Source organism: Meles meles, chromosome 10 (assembly GCF_922984935.1).
Source record: "Meles meles chromosome 10, mMelMel3.1 paternal haplotype, whole genome shotgun sequence".
Lineage (NCBI taxonomy): Eukaryota > Metazoa > Chordata > Mammalia > Carnivora > Mustelidae > Meles > Meles meles.
In genome coordinates this window covers 59,049,989-59,074,294 of record NC_060075.1, presented here as the reverse complement: position 1 = coordinate 59,074,294, position 24,306 = coordinate 59,049,989, and the positions used below count along the sequence as shown (strand labels likewise).

The following is a 24,306-nucleotide window of genomic DNA, read 5'->3' as shown; positions in this document are numbered from 1 at the left end:
ATAAAATCTGGAAAAAAAACAAAAAAACCCCAAAATCCAAAATGAATGGACTATCAGAAAAAGTAGAAAAAGAAGAATTAAAAACTAAAACAAGACAGCAATGGCAAAACCAAAAGCGATATTATAAAAAGTGAAGAGCTAAAAATATTTCCATTAAAAATAGAAAAAAACAGACATGCCAATTTTCACTATTACTATTTCTTCTTACTTTGAAGCCTAGAGCTAATTCAAATAGAAAATAAATGAAATTGAATAGCTATAAAGCCGGGAGACTCTAGTAAAAATGACAAGCAAAAAAACAAATCAATGACTTTCTCTTTATTGTCCGTAACCAGCTAGAAATGACAGTGTGGAAGTGGTGGTGGGAATTCTTACAATATGGGCAATAACTACCAACTATTTAGAAATAAACTTGGAAAAAATGTAGTTTTATTTAAAAGAAAGACCTGCTGTGAGGGAATCTAATGGATAAGACCAAAGGACAAAAAAATAAATAAAAGAAACAAAAAGCAATATACAGGCATACCATGCAGGCTCTGCAACTAATTACATAGCCATTTAATGAAAATCCAACAAGAACCAACAAACAAAAAACAAAAAAACAAAGAAAGACGGGAAGGAGGAATGTACTGAAAGAGGAATAAATAAAGAGAACACTTGCTTTAAAGTCAATGTGATCAGACAACGTGGTATTAATACAGAAAGTGACAAGCAGCCCCATGAAGAGAATATGGGGTCCAGAAATAGATACCAGTATAGAAGAGAATTTAACTTACCACAAAACTGGTATTTCACTTTCAGCAGGAAAATGTTGAGTGGTTTTGTAAGTGGTGCTATCATAACTAACTAAATATCCGGGGGGAAATGAACTCTAAAAAAATTAAATCTTGAAAATACAAAAAAGTAAAAAAATAAATCTGAAGGAAATTTAGGAGAACAGTTAACTAACTGGCAGTGACGAACTCTTTTGACAAGACAAGAACCATGGAAGGCATTTAAAACAAACAAACAACAAAAAAAAAAACCATGATTACTTAAAACTAGTTTTTATGGCAAAATTTTCCAGAATGTCAAAAGAAAAATATATAAGGAGTACCTGAAACACGTATGACAGACAAAATGTTAGCATTCATAATGTACATAAAGCTCCTCAAAGCAGTAAGACAAGACAACCCAAAGGAAAAATACATGAGTATGAGTAGTCATCCACAGAAAAGAAAAATATAGATGAGCAACAACAGAAGCAGCTGAATTTCATGAATAATGAGGGAAAAGCAAATTCACATATACCATCTTGTCAACTATCAGAATGGCAAAAACAGAAGAGTGAAAGCATGCAGTGCTGATGAAGATTTTCACAAGAGTGGGAATTTCTATGCCCTTGTGGAAAGCAATCCAGACTTAGACTAAAATTAAAAATACAGACCCTGCGTCTCAACTTCTGAGAGTATGTTTTACACGTATTAAAGCAGTACCATGTAAAAATGTAAGATCAAGGATCATTGTATTATTTGTAGTGATTTTTAAAAATTGTGCAACAGGAGCACGTGGGTGGCTTAGTCAGTTGGGCATTGAGCTCTCGATTTTGGCTCAGGTTACCGTGGGGTCATGGGATTGAACCCTGCTGTTGGGCGCTGTGCTCCAAGTGGGGTCTGTCTGTCCCTCTCCCTCTGCTCCTCTGCCACACCCACCCCCATGCATGCACTCATAAATAAATAAATAAATAAATAAAATCTTTTTAAAAACCTGTAAAATTTATTCATGGGGAGAGCTAAATGAACTGTGAGTGCCTGTATCATGGAGTATTAGGTAGCTGTTGGAGGAACTGAATTTAGACCTACTGAGATGAGAGGGATTTCCGTGGCATACTGGTCAGGGAAGGAAACAAGTCACAAGGAGTATCTTTGTATGATAAATATTTTTTAAAAGATAAAAATCTGTTTTAAAAGATAATGATCTTGCACACGTGTGCCCATATTTATATAAACCTTTCCGCTCGTGGGCTATAAAAGGGGACAATGACTTTTTAAAAAGACTGGCCATAATGGAAAATATAATGTTGACTAAAAGGGTTTAATTTTTGGCTATGAAGTCACTCTATGTAGATTAAAATGGAATGAAAATATCACTCTTGTTTCTCTTATTTTAGGATGGGATGGTGGACAATTTCTACCTTAGATTTTTAGGGATACAGTAGTGTTAAAGAAAAGAACACTATATTAATTTTTGAAAGAACAGGCTCCTCCACTTCTAGCCCTGTGAACTGAGGAAAGTTACCGAATCTCTGTCTGACCTCTGTTTTCCTACACAGTGGACATAAATGAAAACCTGTAGAGTTCAGCAGAGTTCGGCACAGATCAGAAAACAGGAGGTCTGTAGAGGGAAGCAATCTGCCTGTGATCTTGTCATGATTTAGCAGCAGACATGAATTAAAATATGAGAATCGAGATTATCCTAGATTAGTTTTATTTTCCCCTTATACTGACAGCCTCAACATTAACTGAGAGGTGAGTTGGGGGGGAACCAGGGAGCCCCTAATCGTAGGAGATAAGTACTAATTCTCTGAAGTTTACAATGCAAGGCCACGCTTCTCTCAAATCCTCCTGAAACTGAGGTAAAATGAGAATATCTGCTCTGACAGAGCTGGCACAGAGTGACTCAGTGACTATCTGACTTAATCATTGGTAGCTGCTATTCGTGGTTTTGAGACAATAACAACTTCTGACAAAATACACAGTCACTGCCTCCTATATCAGACTAACAGACTCATTCCCACTATATTTCATCTTAAATGTAATTTCTCTTGAAACCCCCTTGGGGCAGGATAAAAGATCCCTCTCTCTGATATACTTCTATGAAACCCTTAGATGTCCCATGAAGTATATTTCCACAATGCTTGTCTCTGCCATTAGCCTCTCACTGCCGTGACAGCATGAAGAACCTCTGTCTCACTCACCACTAGAAGGATGTTTGGTAGCATCTAGAGCGATGCTTGGTATCTAGACTGTGAACACTAAGTATTTGTTTAATGATTTATTAGTCCCAAAAAGGCCACCGGCTGCATTCCCAATAAATCAGATGTCTATATATTTGCTTGTCCATCTCTAGACTCTTCTCAACTGCCAAACCAGTGGGACCAAAATACCAGTGACCAAATATGCACGCCATTCTCTTCCAAACCCTTCCTATTATGTCCTGGAACAGGACTGATACACCAGGAAATACTGGGCAGATACAATAAATGTCTGTACTTGATGAAGATGATAATGAGGCAGCTATATATTATATTATTATTAATGTTCCTTTCTAGGAAGAAATTGCATTGTTGACATTTTTATTAGCAATGGTGACGGCATCTCTTTCGTGCTACCTGTAAATCTCTTTACATCAATATTTCACTTAGTCCTTTCAGTAACCATGAACCAAGTTACAATGAGGAAACTGAAGGTCAGAATAATTAAGTAACCTGGTACTGAGTGGTACAGCCAGAATTTCAACTGACGATTATTGACTTCAGAGTTCATGTTCTTGATTTTAGGGTAAACTAGTTCCCTTAGAGAAATAAAATATATTCATTCAAAGCATTTAACTACAACCCAAATGGCTCCACTATTCTTGGTATCTCACAAAGTAGAAATTCAAAACAAGCCTCCTTATCTCCACAGTGTTACTAGACAGTTCACGAAGTTAGACAAAACCTAGTAAACTGTATACGTTTTGCATTTTTAAAAATAAACATGACAGGGATGCCTGGGTGGTTCAGTCAGCTAAGTATCTGCTTTCAGCTCAGGTCATGATCTCAGGGGCCCAGGATGAAGACCCGCATTGGGCTCCCGGCTCATCACAGAACCTGCTTTTCCATCTGCCTGCCCCTCCCCCTGCTTGAGTGCGTTTGCTCGCTCTCTCTCTCTCTCTCTCTGACAAATAAAATCTTTAAAAAAATAAAAAATAAGTAAACACACATGACACTGTATTCTGAGAAACAAAGTGATATTTTTTCATGGAGGACACTTTAGATAAAGCTTAAATTTAAAACTGCCATAAAAACTCACCCACAAAGGCTGCCATCTGAGCTGCGGTTCTTCCCACAGAGTTGACAACATCTGTCTCAGCTCCAGCTTCCAATATTACCCATGTGATGTCTTTGTTACCTGATGTTAAAAAGGAACCTGTTGGTTAATACTAAGGGAAGCACAATTCAAATATCTCCTAATTTATCTGGACCCGTTTTCCCCATTTAATTTTTGGTTTCTATCTTGTGAATATGTTCATTTTTTTTCCTAAAGTATAAACCATAACTATAGTAAATGGGAAAATGACACAAAAATCCACATAGAAATTAACCTCATTTTGCATAAAACGCCTTCAGGCATTAAAAAAAATGGTTTGGAATTGGGAATTATCACTTTTTTCTAACAAAACAAAATCTATTTTTCTGACAGGTAATTCTTAGTATAAAGTCAAAACAAAAAATATCAACAATAAAGAGAGAGAAAATGAAAACACATTTCCACTTAGTATCTACCAACCCATCCCAACCCTCACACCTATAGGCCCTGGAATAATGATTTAACAGGTGATGGTCTATCTTTCTATACTCTTCTCTCTAAACATCCATTTGCCTTTATTCTATTTGTATTCTATTGCTAATGTAATCATCACAGATACTTGCTCTTATAAATTATACTCAGTGACCAGCATTTTCCATTAATTTTAGCAAGTTTGAACTATGATTTCCTCAGAACAGTTCCAGGAAAACACTGCAAGAATCAAAGTTATGCATATTTTAGGTGCATTTTGCCAGGCTGACTTCCAGCAAGGTTGGGCTGATATGCATATCCCAAAATGGTTCAGAGAAATCCCTGCACCAATGCTGGACATTAGCTCTCTTCTTGACCTCTGCCAATATGGTAACTGACAAATGATCATTCATTCTTGTAATCTGCATTTCTTTGTTTATTGGTGAAAGCGTTTCATGTCCTCATGAACCACTTCTATTTCTTTTGTTTTCTGTTCAATTTTGGTCCAATTTTGTATTGCAGCACTTGTTTTTAAATCATTTATGAGAATTCCTGATATATAGTGATATGACCCTTAAAGATATGTAATAAATATTTTCCTTAGTTTTGCATTTCTATTTTACTCTCTATATGGTATATTCTATATTTGGAAATGTTAAAACTATGTATAATCAAATTGGTCAGTGTTGTCCTATGTTAAGTATATATTTTATGTATCATATTTAGAAATGCTTTCTTTTTATCCCCCAAGTTTTTATTTAAATTCCAGCTAGTTGACATACAGTACAATGTTAGTTTCGGGTGTAGAATTCAGTGAATCATCACTTACGTACAACGCCCGTTGCTCATAGCAAATGCCCTCATTAATACGCGTTATGTAGCTAGCCCATCTAAGCACCCCCATGCTTTCCTGTTCCAGGCTTATCAAAATACAGATTACTGCTTTTCAAGTGTGAGAATATTATATTACATCCTCAGTTTCTTAAGGAAAAAAAAACAAACTACAACTATGGATAACTCCACTTAATTTTAAATGTTTCCTAGTTGTCTTTATTCACAAATCATAAGCAACACGAATAAGAGTAAATTTCTAATTAGATCAGCAGAATTCTGTACATAAATGTCAGTGAAACAGAGAGACAACTCTATCATAGCAGCTATTTTCTCAAGAGAACAACAAAGTTCTCAGATTACTTCACAATACAAAGATACAGAACATCAACAGATCTAACCTGAAAGAAAAACGATCCAAGTCCTTAACTCTACACAAAATAGACCGTCAGTACAATTAAGTGATTTAAATAAGAAACATATTACCAAATTAACTATGTTTCACACGTTATAACTTCAAAAACCAATTCCTACCTTTTCTATAAGAACTGATCTTAAAATTACTATAATGAAAAAGCATTTAATTTAAAAGTATGTATGTACTTATAACAAATTTGTAGGGATGACTAATAGTAATATATTAGAATAAACGCCAAAACTTCACCAGAAAGTGCAGCAAACATGAGGGCTGTGTATCCGTGCTCGTGTTGATGACAATTTACATCAGCTCCATGTCGTAAAAGTAATTTGCACATATCAAGTTTCCCTTTATAGGCAGCATGCATTAGAGGAGTCATTCCATTCTTCAACAGAAAGGAAAAAAGTATTAATTTTACTTATTTACCTCTTCCCCTATGAACAATTCCTGCAATTATTCAAAAACATAAAAGAAACATGAATTAATAAATTCATCTTTATAATTTGTAAAGTACTTTATGTTGATTTACTCACTTGGTTCTTCCATAAACTGCTGAGGAAAAACGATGGTTTTGTTACCTAACTTTTTTTTTTAATAGTTTAGCAGACAGATTCAGAGAAGACTTGCTCACCCTCACATAAGCAGTAAAATGGCCAGGCAGGTAACAAACCTAGATCATCTGGGCTCTCATCTCTTATCACACACACCTAGTTCCTGGGAAAACAAATGAGCCAACAAATAGAATGCAGAAAAAAAAATTTTTTTAAGATTTTATTTATTTATTTGACAGAGAGAGAGAGATCACAAGTAGGCAGAGAGGCAGGCAGAGAGAGAGGGGGAAGCAGGCTCCCCAGCGAGCAGAGAGTCCGATGCGGGCCTTGATCCCAGGACCCTGAGATCATGACCCGAGCCAAGGCAGAAACTTAACCCACTGAGTCACCCAGGCGCCCGAACGCAGAAATATTCTAAAAAACAAATAAACAAACTCAAAACAATTAGAATGCCTATCAAAGAGAAAGCTGAATGGAGTATGTTATATCCACAACATAGAATGCCATGAAGCTACTGACAGGAACGCATCTGTATCTAGAGAACTGGAGAGATTTCCACAAATTACTGACAATGAGAAAAACAAGATGCAGCAAATGTCTATTTCCATGGTATCATTTTAAAAATAATGATCCCCAAACCACATGTACATTCTGAATATGTATGATTTGATCATATACATGACTGAATGTATAAATACTGAGAAATGGCTGGTCGTATTTACACTCTACTGTTCAGTCTTCATATGCTTTGTTGCATATCCAGTGAAACATCCAGCTTTATTTTTTCTGGGAATCTGATACTATTTAGTAGATAAATGAACAAGTTGTTCTCAAGTAAACCAGGATAAGCTATAAATGCTGGCATTTCAAAGCTGTTTTTGCTAAAAACCTCTCCAAAACACAATCTCTTAAAACTTCCGAATACTAACATGCTTTGAATTGTTCTTTATGATCCCACACTATTATTATGAACAGAAGCTAGCAATATATATATATTTTTTTTTTTGAGATTTTACTTATTTGTCAGAGAGAGAGAAAGAGAAAACACAAGCAGGGGGAGCAACAGGCAGAGGGAGAAGCAGACTCCAGGCAGAGCATGGAGCCTGATGCCCCCATATGAGGACTCTGGGATCGTGACCTGAGCAGAAGGCAGACACTTAACTGACTGAGTCATCCAGGCGCCCCAGCCAATATTCTTGAAGGGTTACTGATGTGAGAATTATAGGAAGGCTGGGACCTTTCAAGAGGCTCCCCAGAAGACATCTCAGTAGGAGTCGTCATTATTTCTTCAGAGCAATAAAACACTGATAAGATTATAATGTTAAGACTTCCTTTGTTGGGAGTATCTACAAGAATGAGATAATTCAAGGTTGGGAGTGGCTCAGAAAGGTGCGGGTAATCAAGATCTCATTACACACACACACACACACACACACACACACACAGAGACACACACACACACAGAGCTTTGAGGAAGTGGGAATGAACTATATGGTTATTACCTTTTGAATGAGGAAAAAATGTATTCAGAACATGACTAGGGTGATAGCCCCCAAAGGATGCTATAACCTGGACATAAGAAGGTTGCATGTACCCTGTGAGGTGGGGAAGGACACAGTACAGGCAGATGGGCAGTCAATCACACAGCAATCCCATCCTACAAGGAAAGACTGAATGAATAAGCCTGACACTATAATACTGTCCTATATATAATATAGGACATATATTATATAGGACATAATATAGGACACATAAATATAATATAGGACATATATATACTGTCCTATTTATAAAAAAAATCGAAAGCATTCAACACAATGAGAAAAGATGCTTAAGAACAAAGAAGATGTGCAAAATTTGGGGAGGTTACATTGCAAAGTGTCCTCACCTGTTTATGTCTGCTTGTGTTTTAACTGTCCTCTGTGTTGATCACTTCTGTCCATTTAATCTGCCTGCCTCCCTGGTTCCTGATCCTGTGTCCTCTTTTTTTTTTTTTTTTTTTTACTTTTCTTTCTTTTTGCTCTTTCTTATTTACCAGCAGTCTTAACAGGGACCGGTTTTTCAGAGGCAATCCATGAGAGCTTTTTAAAGAGGCAATGAGCAAACCCAATCATATCATTTTCTGTGCAATCTCTGAACTTGTTATCTTTGTCATGTCTATAAAGCAGTGTATGTTTTTCCCATATCAGGTGTCAGTGCTGGGCTGGTTGATCCTGGGTAACAGAAGCCAAACAAGTGTTAAGTGATAATTTATATTAAGCTTTTCTTTTCTTTTTTTTTTACTGAGCTATAATTGACATACAATGTTGTATTAATTTCAGGTATACAACATAATGTGTATTATGAAATGTATAGAAGCTTTCCAAGTAAGTGGATATCTCATACACTTTCTTAGTTCAATTTTGAATCATAAGAACAAAAAGAATTACAAATTTTGAATGTAATTTTTACTATGCATTATCTGAGTTATAGTAGAGACTTATTTATGGAAACCTCTCAATGGGCAAAGAAAAAAAGGAAGTGACACTGATAAATTTTGATGTTCCAAACAGATATAAAGCAGCTACCATCCTACAAATTTTCTAGGCTTTCTAGTATTTTTATGCATTCCAGTATAAAATATCAAGAAAAAGAATTGGATAATTTAAAATACTATCAATCTACCAGATATAGAAGAGAATATGCCCATGTTCAAAATAAATTAAATTGAAAATGTCATCTTCTAGTTATAAAAATGGAACAAGCTATTATCAGTTAGAAAAAAAATATACCTAATGTCCATCCCAACTCAAGTCACGAAAGCAGAAATTAGGTTTCATAAAATGTTATCATAGTGTTACATGTAATTCATCAGTTATATTTTAACATCTCTGAAATTGAGTTGTACTTCACAAATACTAGAATCTTACAAATTATCACCAATCTCCACCCCCTTCCTTTTTTTACTATTTCTGAAATTTGGATGAGTCTTATAATCTATGGCATCTTCAAATCACTGAAACATCAAGAGTAAAATTCCCCACTTCCTTGTCATTTCCCACAGGCAACTTTGGAAGAAGTCTGCTTAACTGAACTGCGTGAAAAACAAGCAGCTAAAATTCTTTAGTTATTAATGACCGTAAAAAGAACTGAAGCTTCTCTCCCATGATTCTTAAATCAAAGAATTTATCAATATTAGCCTATTATGTTACAATTCTCTATCATTACCTAAAGCTTTCATTCATTCAGCAAATATTTCCTGAGTGCCTAATATATGTCCGACACAGGTTTATGCGCTGTGGGTAGCAATGCACTAATTCCATGCCCCTCCAGGCTAAGTCCCTGTCATTTAAATTTTAGTTGAGGCGACAGGGCAGGTGGTACAAGTGCTCTAGAGAAAGAACATCGAATAAGAGGGAAACAGAATGGCAGAGAGCAATGAGAGATTATTAGTTGAAAAAGGAGAGTTAAGAAATGTCCCTCTAGGCAGGTGGCTTTGGGACAAATCCTTTCCTAAAGGGAGTGGCTACACAAAGGATTTAAATGACCGGTGGAAGAATCCTCCAGGGAAAGAGAATGCAAGTGGGAAACTCTGGGTGAGAGAAGTATTGCCTTCAAGGAATATCAATGGAGCCAAAACTGTCCCCGGGATCTCCAGGAATCTCCTTGGCTTGATCCCCATTCTTCTAAGCTTTTTTTCATTTTGTTTTGAATTTTATTTATTTATTTGATACAGAGAGAGAGAGAGAGCGCACAAGCAGGTGGAGTAGCAGGCAGAGGGAAAGGGAGGAGGAGAGGGAGGAGAGTGAGAGGCAGGTGCCCCGCTGAGTGTTACGGGCAGGCAGCTAATATTGAGCATTTTCTGTTTGCTTTTCATTTTCATTGTCTTTATAGCCATCCCAGGGAGTGTGAGGTGGTACCTCACTGCAGCTCCCTCACAGCTAATATTTAGCACTTTTTCATGTGCATATCTGTCATCTGAATATCTTTTTGGAGCAGTATCTAGTCAGAACCTTTGCCCATTTTTTAATGTGTTATTTGTCTCTTTTATTATTGAGTTGTAGAAGTTTGTGATAGCTTCAGTTATAAGACCCTTATCATATGATTTGTAAAACCAATCTGTGGATTATCTTTTCACTTTTTTCATGGCATACTGTGATGCATAAAAATTTTAGTTTTCAGTTTTCCTTTTGTTGCTTGTGCCTGATGGCTTTTTCAAACATTCACATTCACTGGCTCATTTCCTTTGCTCTCTGAGTATAGCCTCAGCTTTATTAAAAATTTCGAGTTAAAAGCTCACAACACCACACAGATTGAAAGTATAATAATAAATGCTGCAAAATTTCCTCTGTCACTTTGGTCATATAATCCAGCTTTTGATAAACAGGAACTTTTGATAAGTGTTGCTTTTAGTTCTAAATAGCAGACAATTTCTACCTCTAGTCCTTCTTTAACCCAAGAATTACTTAGAATTAAAATAAAATTTTCAGGTTGTTTTATTATTTGGATCATATTTTTGTGTATTTTCAGTGTATTCTCCTGCATTAGGTGAATTTCTTTGAAATTAGCTAAAATTGCCTTTATAAAGTAGTATAATACATAGACTAATTTTTATCAGTGTTCCATGTAAAAGACAATGTACTGTTTTTGTCCATGTTACACACAGTGCATTGACTGTCAATTAGTTACCCAAATTTTCTGTTCCTTATATTACTTTTTTGCTATTTAATCTGGTGGTTTCTTAAAGGTGTTACTGTGGTCTTACAATTTCTCCTTTGAATTCTCTTTTTCTTTATGTATTTCAAAGCTTATAAGCCTATAAGTGAAGGCGTGGTAGGTTATTAATCATTAATTAATATTAATTAATAATTAATTTAATAATATTTATATAATAATGTATTGTATAAGAATATAATATAATTAATAATTAATTGATTGACTAATGATTATTAATTATTAATTTAATCTATGAGAAAGTCATTTAAATTTTTTTTTAAATTTTTTGCTTTAAACTTTATTTTGTCTAACATTAATTTTGGTACCCATTTCTGAGTAGAGGGTCAGTAAAACCCCTTCCTCTTTTGCATGAGCAAGTGATGTTCAGTTAACTTTCTAGCGCTAGAGACACACTATAAAATAAAGAAGACAATAGCCACACGTAGTTAATGGCCGATATCGGACCAGTCAGAAAAGACACCACCATCAATGCAGAAAGTTACTTTGAAGAGCAATTATTCTAGGAAGTTGAGTTTAGGTTTGGTTAGCTTTACCTTAGAAGTAGAATTGCTGTATCAAAAGTATGCATATTTAAAAATGACACATATTCTAAAATTTTCTCCAGTGTGATGTCAATTTACACCTAATTCATTAGTACAGAGAAGTCCAGTGTTTCTCACTCTTTATAAGAAATGATATGATGTGGTTTAATTTGGACTTATTTGACTAATAAAATTAAACGTGTTTTTACATGCTTATTTGTCTTTGTAACCTGTCTGCTCACATTTGGCTTAGAGATTAGTATCACTTAAGCACAAATGCTAGAAAACAACTATGAGTATTACATTTTAGGTATTATCCACTCTTATAAAAAGTAAAGCACTTTATTCAACTTTTTAAATCTTACCTCATCCAAACAGTTGACGCGGACATTCTTGCTGGCTAATAGTGTTCCAGCTTCTTGGACCGTACCTTTAAAAAAGAAAAATAAGGAAGGAAGGAAGGGAAGAAGGGGGGGAGGGAGGGAGGGAGGGAGGAGGAAGAAAAGAAGGAAAGAAGGAAGGAAATGCAAAATAAGTTTCTCATTACAACAGAAAAAAAAATCTAACATCAGGAAAACAAATGTTAAAGGGTTATATATAAAACTAAAACTAGTCTGGTTAGACTGTTAAGAAATAAAGCATCAACATAACAGCCTTTTTTCCACTGAGTAATTAGACAGAAGAACAGATTTATAGAAACTAAAATAGCTCCATCTTGTTTTTACTTCCACTGACCTTAGAGTATATTAAATTGGCCATATTTTCCTTTTGGCAGTGATACAATAACCACAAAGCATGAAACTCTCACTACTGAAATCTTAAAGGGCATCTAGTCCAACCCGCAACCTAAAGCTTAAATTCCAGTCCATGTAATAATTGGAGTTCAAAATACAGTCAGGATTTCTATACTCTGTCATCACCAGGCCCTGTGACTTGATGGCAGCATACGTATAATAGAATTCTTGGTTTAGAAATGCTTAGATAAACATTTCTTTGTAGCCCGGTTCCATAGAAAAGTGCCTATGGTCAGTACTCAGACTGTCATAACTGAACGTCCTCTAACATAAACCTGAAGGTTAGCCTTTTGTAAATTTGGAAATAAGCTATAATTGGGCCACAACTGTCAAGTTTTTCCAGTCTTCTGTGAGGCATACTGACATAAGCAAGTACTTGCAAGAGAGAACGTTGCTATTATCATCGTTAATAATAGTCAGCTACTCATTCTGCCATAAAATTTCTGGTTTGATGGGGAAAAGAACAATGAAATTGAATGTTCTCAGGAAGAAAGAATGAGGCAAGCCTCTCCTTCACAAGGACATAAAAGAATAGGAGCATCCCACAACTGGGAGTTTTTTCTCTCCTTCAACTGAAAATTACAGTTTAAGAATGTGCTAACTTCTGCTAGTTTTCCGGGTTAAATGTGGAATGCAGAATAAAGATTAGCATGCTTCTCTCTCCCTGACCTGCTCCTTAGGCAAGTTATCTGGTTGCCTCACATGAACAGGGAACGGACAGAGAAATATCTCCTAGATTGACAGCGAAATAGCTCTGCTGGGGAAATGTGTCAAGTGAACGATCTACAAGTCCCTGGATTCTGACAGCAGCTATCATGTAAATAGTGCATTTTTCTGACCCTCTACTCCATTGGAGGGCGGTTAGTATCACTGGCTGAAGGACTACAGGATGAATGGGGGAAAGCCCTCAAGCATGTGAGCAAGTTCTACATGGAACATTATCCATCCCTGGCCTTCTCAAAGAGACTTTCTTCAACATCTTTAGAAAGGAATTAAAATAGAACAAAAACTCTGGCAACCCAATTTCACTTCAGGAAGATGCTTTGGCTGATTTCCATTATCCAGTGAGAAATGAATGAAGTGATTTTCCATCTGATTAGGAGATGTTTATGCAGGAAAGGGAGAATACTAGAGGGACTGTGAGCATGTCAAAGCATGCCCCATGTTACGGGAGGGTGGGGATTACAATCACAAACATTGGGCTCACGCAAGAGAATAGGTCGATAATTCTATAAAGTATTTAGTCCAATGGCCAACAGTCTAAGTTAAATCTGTCTTGTCAGGAAGCAATTCAATATAAGTAAATAAAGATGAGGGATGAACACATATACCACTGAATTCCAGTTCACTTTTTAAAATGCAGGGACCAGGATGAAATTTTTTTTCTCAAACTGTTTGGGCTTCCAGATTTTGGAAAACAGATGAGCAAAATACCCAAAGAAGAAAAACTTGTGAGTTCTAATATTATTTTCCTAATTTAATTCCTAAATTAATGACATTCACTAGAAAATTATAGAAGGTTTAGAATACACTTAAAATATGTACCACTTATCGTGCTTTTTACCGCAATTTGCTGGTAAAATAAACCTTATTGCCCAAGCCTATTTCATAATTTTTCATTATGTAAATAATGAAAAAAAAGTAGCAAATTCATTACTTTCTCATTAAGTCCACAATCCCAGAGATTTCAGGTACTTAACAAGTAATGGAAGATCTTCTGGTTTATACCCTTAAGGAAAAGTTTAATTTATTTTGAAATAGTGCTTCTTCAGTGCTCAAGGAAAAAAATATCATGACTTAGAAGAATGGGTCAATGTACACGTTGTACACTGGATGTGATTCAGTGATTCCAACTTTCTGTTCTTAAATGTCATTAAATGGATGCCATCATTAACTATGATATGAATGGTATGTATGTAAGAGCTTCTCAGTTTTATCTGGAACTTCTTGGCATTTCTCACAAATATACAATCTGTAAGCTACCTAGCATGTGAAGTCACCTGAAGAAGAAATTGTTCTAAAAGTGTCCAGGAGCAATGTGCAGTATTCTCTAAATTGTTAAGTCTCACTCAGTCTACTTAACTTCTGCAGGGTGCTAACTGGCCAAAGAGAGATACTCAGTCATATGCTGAGTTTATTTTGGATTGGCCAAAATGACAGGTCACATCTGAATGAAAATTTATTGTTAGTTCCAAGACTAGTGCTGACTGATCTAGTACCTCCCAAAGTTGAGAAATGTATCAATAGGGGAAAAAAATTAGGAACTCTATCCACCTACTTAAAATGTATTTGTTATAAGTATAAATACAAACTTTGCTTAGGACCTTCATTCAACTCTAAACCAGAAAATATTTCACAAATCAAATGTACACAAAACTACAAAATCAGTAACATTTAAAATTAAAGTGAATTTAACTTGACAGATGATACTGTTGTTGCTGATATTAAATTGCCTCTAGAAGTGAATATGGTATGGACAGCTATGGTTCTGGTTTCACTTTTTCTTTAGTTCGTTTTCTTTCTTTTTTTTTTTTTTTTAAGATTTTACTTACTTATTTGATAGAAAGAAAGAGATCATACGTAGGTGTATTGCCACGCAGAGGGAGAGGGAGAAGCAGGCTCCCTGCTGAGCAGAGAGCCAGATATGGGACTCCATCCCAGAACTCTGGGATCATGACGTGAGCTTAAGGCAGATGCTTAACTGTCTGGGCCACCCAGGAGCCCCTTTTTAATTAGTTTTCAAGTCCACTGTATTTCTAGGACTATAAGCCAAATGAGATTTCGGCTTTGCCACTTATTTCCTGTGCAACACTGGACAAGTTATCTAACTTCTCAGTTCCTCAGTTTCTGTGTCTATAAATTGGAGATCACTGTATTACCATAATAACAGACAAGACAAATAGCACTTTCAATGCTTTACAGACACTAACTCATTTGATCCTCCCAACAATGTTATGAAGTCAGTACCAAAGAGAAGCTCAAGAAAGTAACTTGCCCAAGGCCACATCACCAGCACATGATCGTGGTAGGATTCCAAATTAGACCTGCATGATGAACCACCCCATGTAGTCTCTCATCATGCTGTTGCTTAAAAATAATTCCTAGCTCATCAAGATCAAATGTATCAACACATATAAAGTACTAATAATTATGCCTGGCTCATACCAACATTAAATAAAGGCTGACTAGTTATTATTTCCTCACATCTCCCATTATTTTTCTTTCAGAGTACAGTGATGTCCCAAGGACCTTCACTTAACAAGACTGTATCACAGACTGAGTCCATCTCAGTTATTTCCTCATGGCTTGGGCCAACGAAATTGGTGAACCACACTGTCTCAGCATGAATGCAACTTGATGTACAATGTGGACCCAGAAACATCACAGCACTAACCAGACTAAACTTGACATTAATTCTCTTTTATGTGGTCTTTAAAATAAAGACTGGTGTACACCTAAGAAAATATCCAAGGATGCCCTCCCCCCATCTCTTCCAGAAACCCACTTTATAAAACTGCTCAATTGTTTATAACTTGAAAAACTGATAGCTCTGGATTGTTTAAAAGCAGAATGTCCGTTCCTGGTGGATTCTGAGTGGATCCTGTTTCCTTCTCCCAGCACAGTACCTGGCACACAGCTGGGGCTCACATGTTCGCTGAACTGAATCCCAGAACCAAAGAGGGAAAGGACAAATCACAAGAGACGGAAGAACAAAAGACTGCCTTGCCGAAAAGTTCGGCCAGAACTGTGCAGAACAAACAACAAAAGCACGAAGTCCATGTCCCAGAGTTCTGGGCAAAGAAGACTTATGATAAATGTAGCTGTGACTGACTTAAAATTGTTGAGATCAGATGAGGTGGGCTCAGCTCATCAGCACCTGTTGGGTTCAAATCCGACTTTTTTTCTCTTTTACATTTAGACTTCCCTTGTCAGTATGAAGAATAAATCTGCCTTACTCTCTGGAGGTGCAGATTTGAGCCTGACTGCTTAAAAGAAAGAGGACTGGAAACTGGGAAGCCCTTAGGCTGCGATAACGCCTCTGTGCAATTCCAGGACAGATGTGGCTAACTCACCCCGGACCGTAAACCAACCACCTTAACTCTGTCCACAGTCCCCCATGCCCATCCCGAAGCGGTGACTGTGCAGGAGAAGCCACGTAGTCACGCGCTTGGCACCTGCCAGGTAACAGGACTCAGCAGGGAACTCCTCTGGGACATCCCCTCGGGGACTGAAGGAGAAACATGGCTTCTGGCTCGTCCCGGCGGCCTACATTTCCCTGCCCAACACCCGAAGAGGCGGAAGTGGGACAGGCGTTGGGAGAGTGTAAGGGAAGGAGCTGAAGAGCGAGGGGAGAAGATGAAGTTGTGCTAAGTGCGCCGAGGGCTGTGGACTCCTAAACCTCTTCGCTTCCCTGAAGGTTCCTGCGGAGGCCGGGGGCTTCTGGAAAGAAGCCGGGGAGGCCCGGGCGCACAACTCTCCATGTGGCAAATTACAGACCTAGTTCTGTGTCCTTATAAAGAACCCTTCTCCTTAAGAGTTCCCTCCACACCCAGGCGGGGGCGGGGACAACTATGGGATCCAGATCTTTCCGCCTCCGGAAGTCGAAAGGACCCTTTAGACACCCTTCTAAGAACCCGAAGCCACCGTCGCCAAGACTGACGGTGATCAAAATCACGTTGAGAGTTTTGAAGAATGCGCATCGTGGGACCCACACGCAGAGGTGGCTCATTATAACCTGAGCTGGGGCCTGCATATGTGTATCTTTCCAAAAGCTGGTTTGGGAGACGAACCCCTGCAACCTCCGCTCTAGTCCCAGCACCGCTTCTTGCTCCCCTCCTCTCCGCCCCCGCAACCGGTCCCAGACCACCGAGAGAAATGCTATTTCCTGGTGCGAGGCCACCAACCTCGCAGAACCTCGGCGGAGGGTCAGCGGGGTCAGCGGCGCCTCCAGGGCTCCGCCACGCCCCCAGACCAGGCAGGCAGCGCCCCGTTGCAGCCCAGCACCCATACCTTTCCCGATGACTTCTAGCAGCTCCTTTTCTTCCTGGGTCAGCTCGCCTTTCGTTATATGAACCATTGCTCCCGCCAGCTTGAAGATGATTCTGTTTCTTTGGCGGTATTAAAAAGAAACTATGTATGTGTGTTAGGAATGCCAACCGCAGTGGGGCAACTCGAGACCAGGACGCTGAGGAGCCAAGCGCGGAAGCGTTCGAATTCTCTCCTCCCTCCCGCAGGCTGGCGAGCAGCTGGCGAGCTCCGGCGAGCCAGGAGGTCTGTCGCTGTAAACCCAGCGACAGTCACCGCCCGCCCTCGCGTCATTGGCCAGGACGGGAGGAGGAGCTACACAAGGCGGCAGCAAGTGACTCCCATTGGAGCAGCCTGGCAAGGAAAAACCCAATGGAGAAAATCAAAGGGGGAAATTAAATTCCTCTTCTACGTTTCCACCTCCCCATGCAGCTCTTTTCAATATTTAGACACAAGCAATATTTAAATTCTCTTTTTAGAAGTTCTGGGTCCGTCCATGGCTGCTCGACGCGTGCAGAGGTCCTTGGCCGCTTCTACAAGCCCCCATCTTTTCCCCAGGAGTGGCGCAGCCCGGGCCGGGGGCGGGGCGGGAGGCGGGGCTACACGGGAGGCGGGGCTGCGCCGGGCTCTGTGGGTCGATGTCAATGTGTCTGTCCTTCACTCCTCCATTGTCTGCCGCCTCCACTGCCGCGGGTGCCACCGTCGCTGCCGGAATCGCCGCAGCCTGCAGCCTCGCGCGTCGCCGCTACCTCCTCGGACAGGTGAGAAGCAACCCAGGTGGGACAGGGGAAACCTGGAAGGCTGCGGGAAGCTCGGCCGCCGCCCCGCCGGGGGCTTCCATCCCGGCCGGAGCTGGCGGGCAGGAAGCATGTGCCTCCTGGGGCGGCTTCCTGTCCCCCGGTGGGGAAGCCTGCTCTCTACCCCACCACCATCGCATATACCGTGTCATTACCCCAGATGGAAGAGTCGCCACTTGCCACATTTGGCCGCCCGGGGAGACCCCGGGACAGCGAGCCGGCGGGGGCGGGCCACGCGGTGGGAAGCGGCGGGTGCCTGTCGTCTCGTGCGTGGCACCGCCAGATGCGGCTCCCCAGAAGCCGGGGCTGGGGCTTTGGGCTAGGGGTGGGATGGGGAGGAGAGCTCCCGGGTGCGAGCGAGCTGAACGCATCACGAGAATAGTCTCCGAAGAAGGTAGTTCTCTTTTGGCAAGCCTCGACCGCCACCGCCCCCCCCCCCACCCCACCCCGTCCAAAACACACACACTACTTGTCATCTCCTCTGGCGTCTGTGGAAGCCGGAGAAGAAAACCGGATCTGATCGCCCTACGGTGCCTGTTAAGAATGTTTGGAAGCAATTTACACTTAAACTAATACTTGGTTTATGAGAGATGGCCTGGGGGGAAGGGGGAAGGAAGGGCCTCTGCTCTGCTAGAGTTCCCAGTCTCTTTGTAACTCAGATCTTGAGATTTATGGAAATAGGGAGGGGAGGGGACGGGGGCGGAGATTAAATTGATGTTGCTCTCTATATATAGCCTTAGATTAGCCTCTTAATCCAGCCTTCATTCAACTGTAATTTGTTGCCCCGAGCTTTGAGCTAACACCGTAGGTAGCTAGGGGTAAATACAAGTGTGTACCCTCCTGTGGCTCAGAAGTAAGACTTGCTGGCTAATATGAAGTCGGTCATTCTTCCAGGGCGCGCATCCTTAACATGTTTACAGCCTCAATGAAAGCTTCTTTAGAAATTAGTGTTGATGTGTTACTGTTGTTTCTCTATGGACTACTATTGATTTTTCTTCCTAGACCCATCTACTTCAAAGAGAAATATTTGAATAATCGTCTAGACTTTTTTTTTAAGCATCCCCACCACCCACTTTCCCCACAGTGCCCTATGTGAAATGAAATGCATTTTCCTCTGGCCTTATGCCTTCCATCTCTCTCTTTCTTTCTCTCTTCCATCTTTCTTTCTTTCTTCCTTTTTTTCCTTAAGCATTCACCAACACTTCTGAAATCCTGGAAGATGTTCATCATTATTTCCTGCATTTAACAAAATCTTTTCTAAACTCCAGCTGTTTTCTTTTTAAGGCTTCATCTTTAGAGGCTGGGGCAGATCTGAGCCAGAATATCTCACATGAAAATACTTTGTAATTATTCATCTCAGTGTATAACAAAGAAACTGTTGTTTGATGATGCGTTTAATAATGATGTGCCTTGTTCAAACAACAAGTAGTAAGGCTTTTGAGAGTGACCCATCTTTTGTAACACTTAAAAATGCTGTAACTGCCACAGTTACAATTGATTTAAAACACAGAATCATGCAGAAGAAACCACAAACCTAAGAAAATGCTTGCAGAGTAACCTCCTCTAGCATGTGACTGAACATCTTATGGTGGATGTGTGTCCAGAATTGGGTACTTCACTGCCAGTATTTCCATCTCCTGTGCCAGATTGGGGTCATGGTTACTTGAAGGTCACACCTGTTTGTCTCACTGAAGTTGTTAGTTCCTCGAGGATAGCAGCTTATTACCTATTTTCTCGGTGCTTATTGGCATGTGGTTGGTATTTAGTCCTATGAATACATGACCTCAGTAAATTTAGTCAGTGCCATTTAAAGACAAAAACTAACATCTATGAAGAAATGCAGATAAATATTAAGTTGTTTAAATTCCTAGAAACAATGTGTAATGGATAGCATTCATCAGATGGATTACATTAATCATTTTGTACAGGGTAAATACCTAATGTAAGAATCAGATTAACTAATGAGCATACCTTAAACTTGATCAAGGAACTTTTCTTGTACTAAGAATTTATTCATGTCAAAGAAGTTTTATTGGTAATAAAATAGCTACCACCCACTTAACAGAGTATTTAATTTGTGCCAGATATTCTAACAGATGCTTTCTGTGGGATTAAATTTAACCATATTATAGTGACCTGAGGTAGCCAGTGTAATCTCTGTTGTGGCAAATAAGAGGACAGAAACTAAAAGAACTTAATAAATTTGCCCACTGCCCCACAGTTAGGAAGTGTCAGAGCCAGAACTGGAACCCAGATCTGTCTCCAAAACCTTTTCTCTGTTTACTGTTTTCCACCTATGTGGCTGGCAGTAAAGGGGAAATTATATATTCTTTCAGCTAGCTAATAGATAACACATTCATGTGATTTCAGCATGCCAGAAATACAAAAGCCTCTTTCCTACCTCTTTTCCCAGTCTTTTCTCCTGGATTGCCCCGCAACCATTGGTTATCTGTTTCTCTCCTATCCTTCTTGAGATATTTTATGTGTTTATAGCTTATATGTATATTCCCACTTTTTGACAGAACTTGGAGCATACAAACACACTGTTCCACACTGCATAATAAAATTTGCATGATGCTTTGGTCTCTCTTCTGTTTCTTTTGTCACCTTTTTAAAAATAATGTTTTTAAAATGTCTGAAATTTTTATGTCTCCTCCCCTCCTGGCCCATTGCTGCAGATTCCTAAGTAGCCTGCTTCTCTCTCACCTCACCCCATGCAGCTAATTCAAGGTGCCACCAGTTCAATAAACCTGGAGCACCCATCATCCACCCAAGGAGGAGATATACTCTGTAAAGACAGAATTGATTCACTTAAAACATGTCAATAGCTTTCCACTGGCCACAGAACAGAGGCCCAGTTCTTGCTTGGAAGGCTCCAACTTCTGGTCCCAGCCTGCATTTCCAGTCAGCCAGCCCCTCCCACACACTCTAAGGTCACCACACTGCTGGTTCCCTCACATGCCAGTAATTTCCACCCCGTTGTTCCTGTTTTTCTCTTCCTGGAATGCCCTCCCTTCCTTCACCACTAAGTCTCCTGTCTCCTCCTCATATCTGATGGACTGCTTAGCTTTCAGAATACCACTTTTTTTTCATGATCACCTCTCCCACCTTATCCAGTGAGGGCATTACAGATGCTAGGAAACACATTTCTTCTTATGTTTGAGGGGGATGAGTAAAATCTTGAAACAGGAGTCACTGGTACCATTATTGGCATGCCCTAAGTCTCTCCTACCTTCTTAGGTGCCGTAAGGCATCCCCATCCCAATCATTGCTTCTTCATCTGGCTCCCCCTGAAAATACCTGAAGCAGGTACCTTTTCATGACATTCTATTATAGTTCTTATTAACCTGTTTGACCCCATCTCCTTCTCAACTCTGAATTAACTAGGACTAACTTACCCTTGTTTCTCAAAATCATATCCCAGCGTCTGCCACCTCATGGTTTCTCAAAATCATATCCCAGTGTCTGGCACCTCGTGTGTACTCGATTTGAATTGAGTTTGATCTCTAAGTTATTTTAGGTGGATTTGTTTCTGTATTCGAGTAATCCTTCCTGGCAATTTGAAGTGATGTGGCACTGAGCACACACAGCCATAACCAAGGGCAGAAGGTCTTGAAATGTTTTGCTCTCAAGGTTCTTGACATTCTGATTGATGAGTCATGTCAACCAAGAAAAAAAGTGTTGATACGCACATATTACAGATTTTGCATACCATTCCTGGATTTCCCTCCCATTAAATCCCCAGACCTCCAACTCTCTGCTTTTAGAGACTGCTGTTTCCTTTTTGTTGCAGGGGAAGAGCTTGTTTTTGAGTATTGTATCTTTCTGGGTAATGTTTCCTTGACATTTGATTTTCTTTTCTTAGGTACACTTTTTGACCGAGAGAATATTTGATGCTATCACGGAACTTTATTTTCTTTTACACTTGGGAAAAAAAACCTGTTGTAGATATATTTATGTTTTTAAAGATCCCTCCTTGTCTTTTAGAGGTATGTACGGAATTGTTTAAGGAGGGAATTGTATAGCATCTGAGATTTGCTTTAATATAATTCTGGAACCATGAGGGACAAACAGTGAGTTTAAGAGTATTAATAAGCAAATTGACTTGTTAACACTTAAAGCCGGGTGATGAGTACATTGACTTCATTATACTCTCTATTTTTGTGTATGTTTCAAATTTTCCATAATGAAGTTTTTAAAAGGAGAGTTTGGAAGTATTATAGCCTCTAAAAATTATTGTTGTTTAACAAAGCGAAAGAAATACTAGGAATACAAATGTTCTTTATCTACGCTCAGAGTTTAGCTTATGCAATTATTCATTTAATGTTAAAACAGTTGCACCTCAAATCTGCAAAGGACTATCTTGTGAACAACGCATTTCCATAAACTGTTCATACCACATTTCAGCTTCTCCACAAAACTGAAAAGTCGGTGGCATTGCTCAGTGCTTGTGTCCCAGGCTTATGAATATCTCCCTGGAAGCTAATTTTCATCTTTTTTGAAAAATGACAAAGTAATTTGCAGACAAGTCTGAACAAAGGGTACAAATATATTTAATTTAACTGAAAAGAAAAAAAAAAACCAAGATGTGAATCAAGTGGAGATACTGGTTTTCTTCTATGTCTCATAAACCATTTCCTAAAAAAGAAGTACCAAAACTCTTGTGAGCAATATTAGCATTGTTAGGACAAGTATATTAAAGTAAGAAGAGAAGGGCCAGACTCAGAACTTGTGCCTGCAAGATTCTTACTCAGGGTTTGCTTAACGGCTTGCTTATTTTCACATTTACTTCTTGGATTCTTAACAACTTTGTAACTTAAGGTTTCCTGATGTTTGTTTCTTTTCTTGTGTTTTGGACTTTTTAAATGTTAATGTTTCCCAAGGCCAACATAGAGATTGCTTGTATCATTTTTAACATGTCTTCCTAGACTTTGTAGGAGTTTTGAAGATTTATTTAAGCTTCAGAATGAAGTCTTCACAGGTCTGAGGACAAGGTAGCCAGTCTAGTACCACTGCCAGGTGTTGCTGAAGTACACATTAGTTTATCTCCAGCTTCATCTCATATTTATATAAACTGTATTGCTGTGGAATTTAAAACTCTAGGCCAGTGCCTCTTATCTGAGTATAACAGACCTGTTCCAATATTAAAAATAGAAAGCTGCTTCTGCATCAGAAGGAAGAAGTTAGTATTCCCTTTTCATTACCAATTAATACATTTAGGCTAGAAAATTGGTGGTTTTGTCACTTGTCATTTGATTGTCTATGGTGCGATTGTGTTAACTCTGGAAGACAAAGCAGCCCTTTAAACTGCATTGATCACCCTCTTTCTGGTCTGTTGATCTTGGAGTAAAGCAGGCCCATTAAGTAGCCTCTTCTGATGTGGTGGGAAATTATTATGGATGGTCTCTGGGAGTCGGCCAAGCACAACTAGAGCCTTGGGAATTGGAGGGAGAAGACCATGGCTCCAGCTTCTGGGTGAGATGTATTTTCCAAAGCAATCTCCCTTGCTTTCGGTTTCTTCACATATATACAATAGAGATGCTCACGAAACTTACAGGGTGACTTTGAGGATGCTTGAGAATACTCTACTGTGAAATGTTGTATAAAAACAAGTTATTTTTAGGGCCAATTCTGTCTGTTTACATTTGGGAAAAACACAATTATAGGCCAGTTGATAAAACATTTCAATATAAAATTGTATTGGCATTAGTATTTGCTATATACCTGTCTTCCTTAATTTGGGAAGATAAAAATTATTTTTTTAGAAAGTCTATTAATTTATTTGTGAGAGAGAGAGTGAGAGAGAGCAAGCAGAAGCAATAGGGAGGTGCAGAGGCAGAGCAGGGAGCTGGACCCGTGGTTCGATTTCAGGACCCTGAGATCATGACCTGAGCTGAAGGTAGACGTTTAATGTACTGAGCCACTCAGGCGCCCCAAGATAAAAATTATTTTTGAAAGAGAGAATCATAAAAGATATAATTCTAGTAATTATAGCCCAGAATTGATATGTTAATAGGAATCTACTATGATCAATGAATCCCAGAGAATAAGACATGATCTTTATCCTCAAGAGGCTTATACTATCCTTCAGGAGACAGGCCAGTCCCTGAACCAATAGGGACAGTATGAAGTA

At 39.0% G+C, this 24,306-nt stretch overlaps 2 protein-coding genes across 2 annotated transcripts in view; one reads left to right on the top strand and one right to left on the bottom strand.

Moving 5' to 3' along the window:
• ANKMY2 (ankyrin repeat and MYND domain containing 2) overlaps nt 1–17,644 on the bottom strand; it is a 36,432-nt gene extending 18,788 nt beyond the window's left edge. Inside the window, exons 1-4 of the mRNA XM_046020618.1 lie at nt 17,362–17,644; nt 11,923–11,987; nt 6,016–6,154; nt 4,053–4,151 (exon numbers count right to left, since the gene is read on the bottom strand). Coding sequence (XP_045876574.1) covers nt 4,053–4,151; nt 6,016–6,154; nt 11,923–11,987; nt 17,362–17,428 — 370 coding nt within the window. The 5' untranslated portion in view covers nt 17,429–17,644. The remainder of the gene's footprint in view (nt 1–4,052; nt 4,152–6,015; nt 6,155–11,922; nt 11,988–17,361) is intronic.
• Nucleotides 17,645–18,003: 359 nt separating this feature from the next.
• BZW2 (basic leucine zipper and W2 domains 2) overlaps nt 18,004–24,306 on the top strand; it is a 59,854-nt gene continuing 53,551 nt past the window's right edge. The window contains exon 1 of the mRNA XM_046021435.1: nt 18,004–18,137. The gene's annotated coding sequence lies outside the window, so the exon portion shown is untranslated. The remainder of the gene's footprint in view (nt 18,138–24,306) is intronic.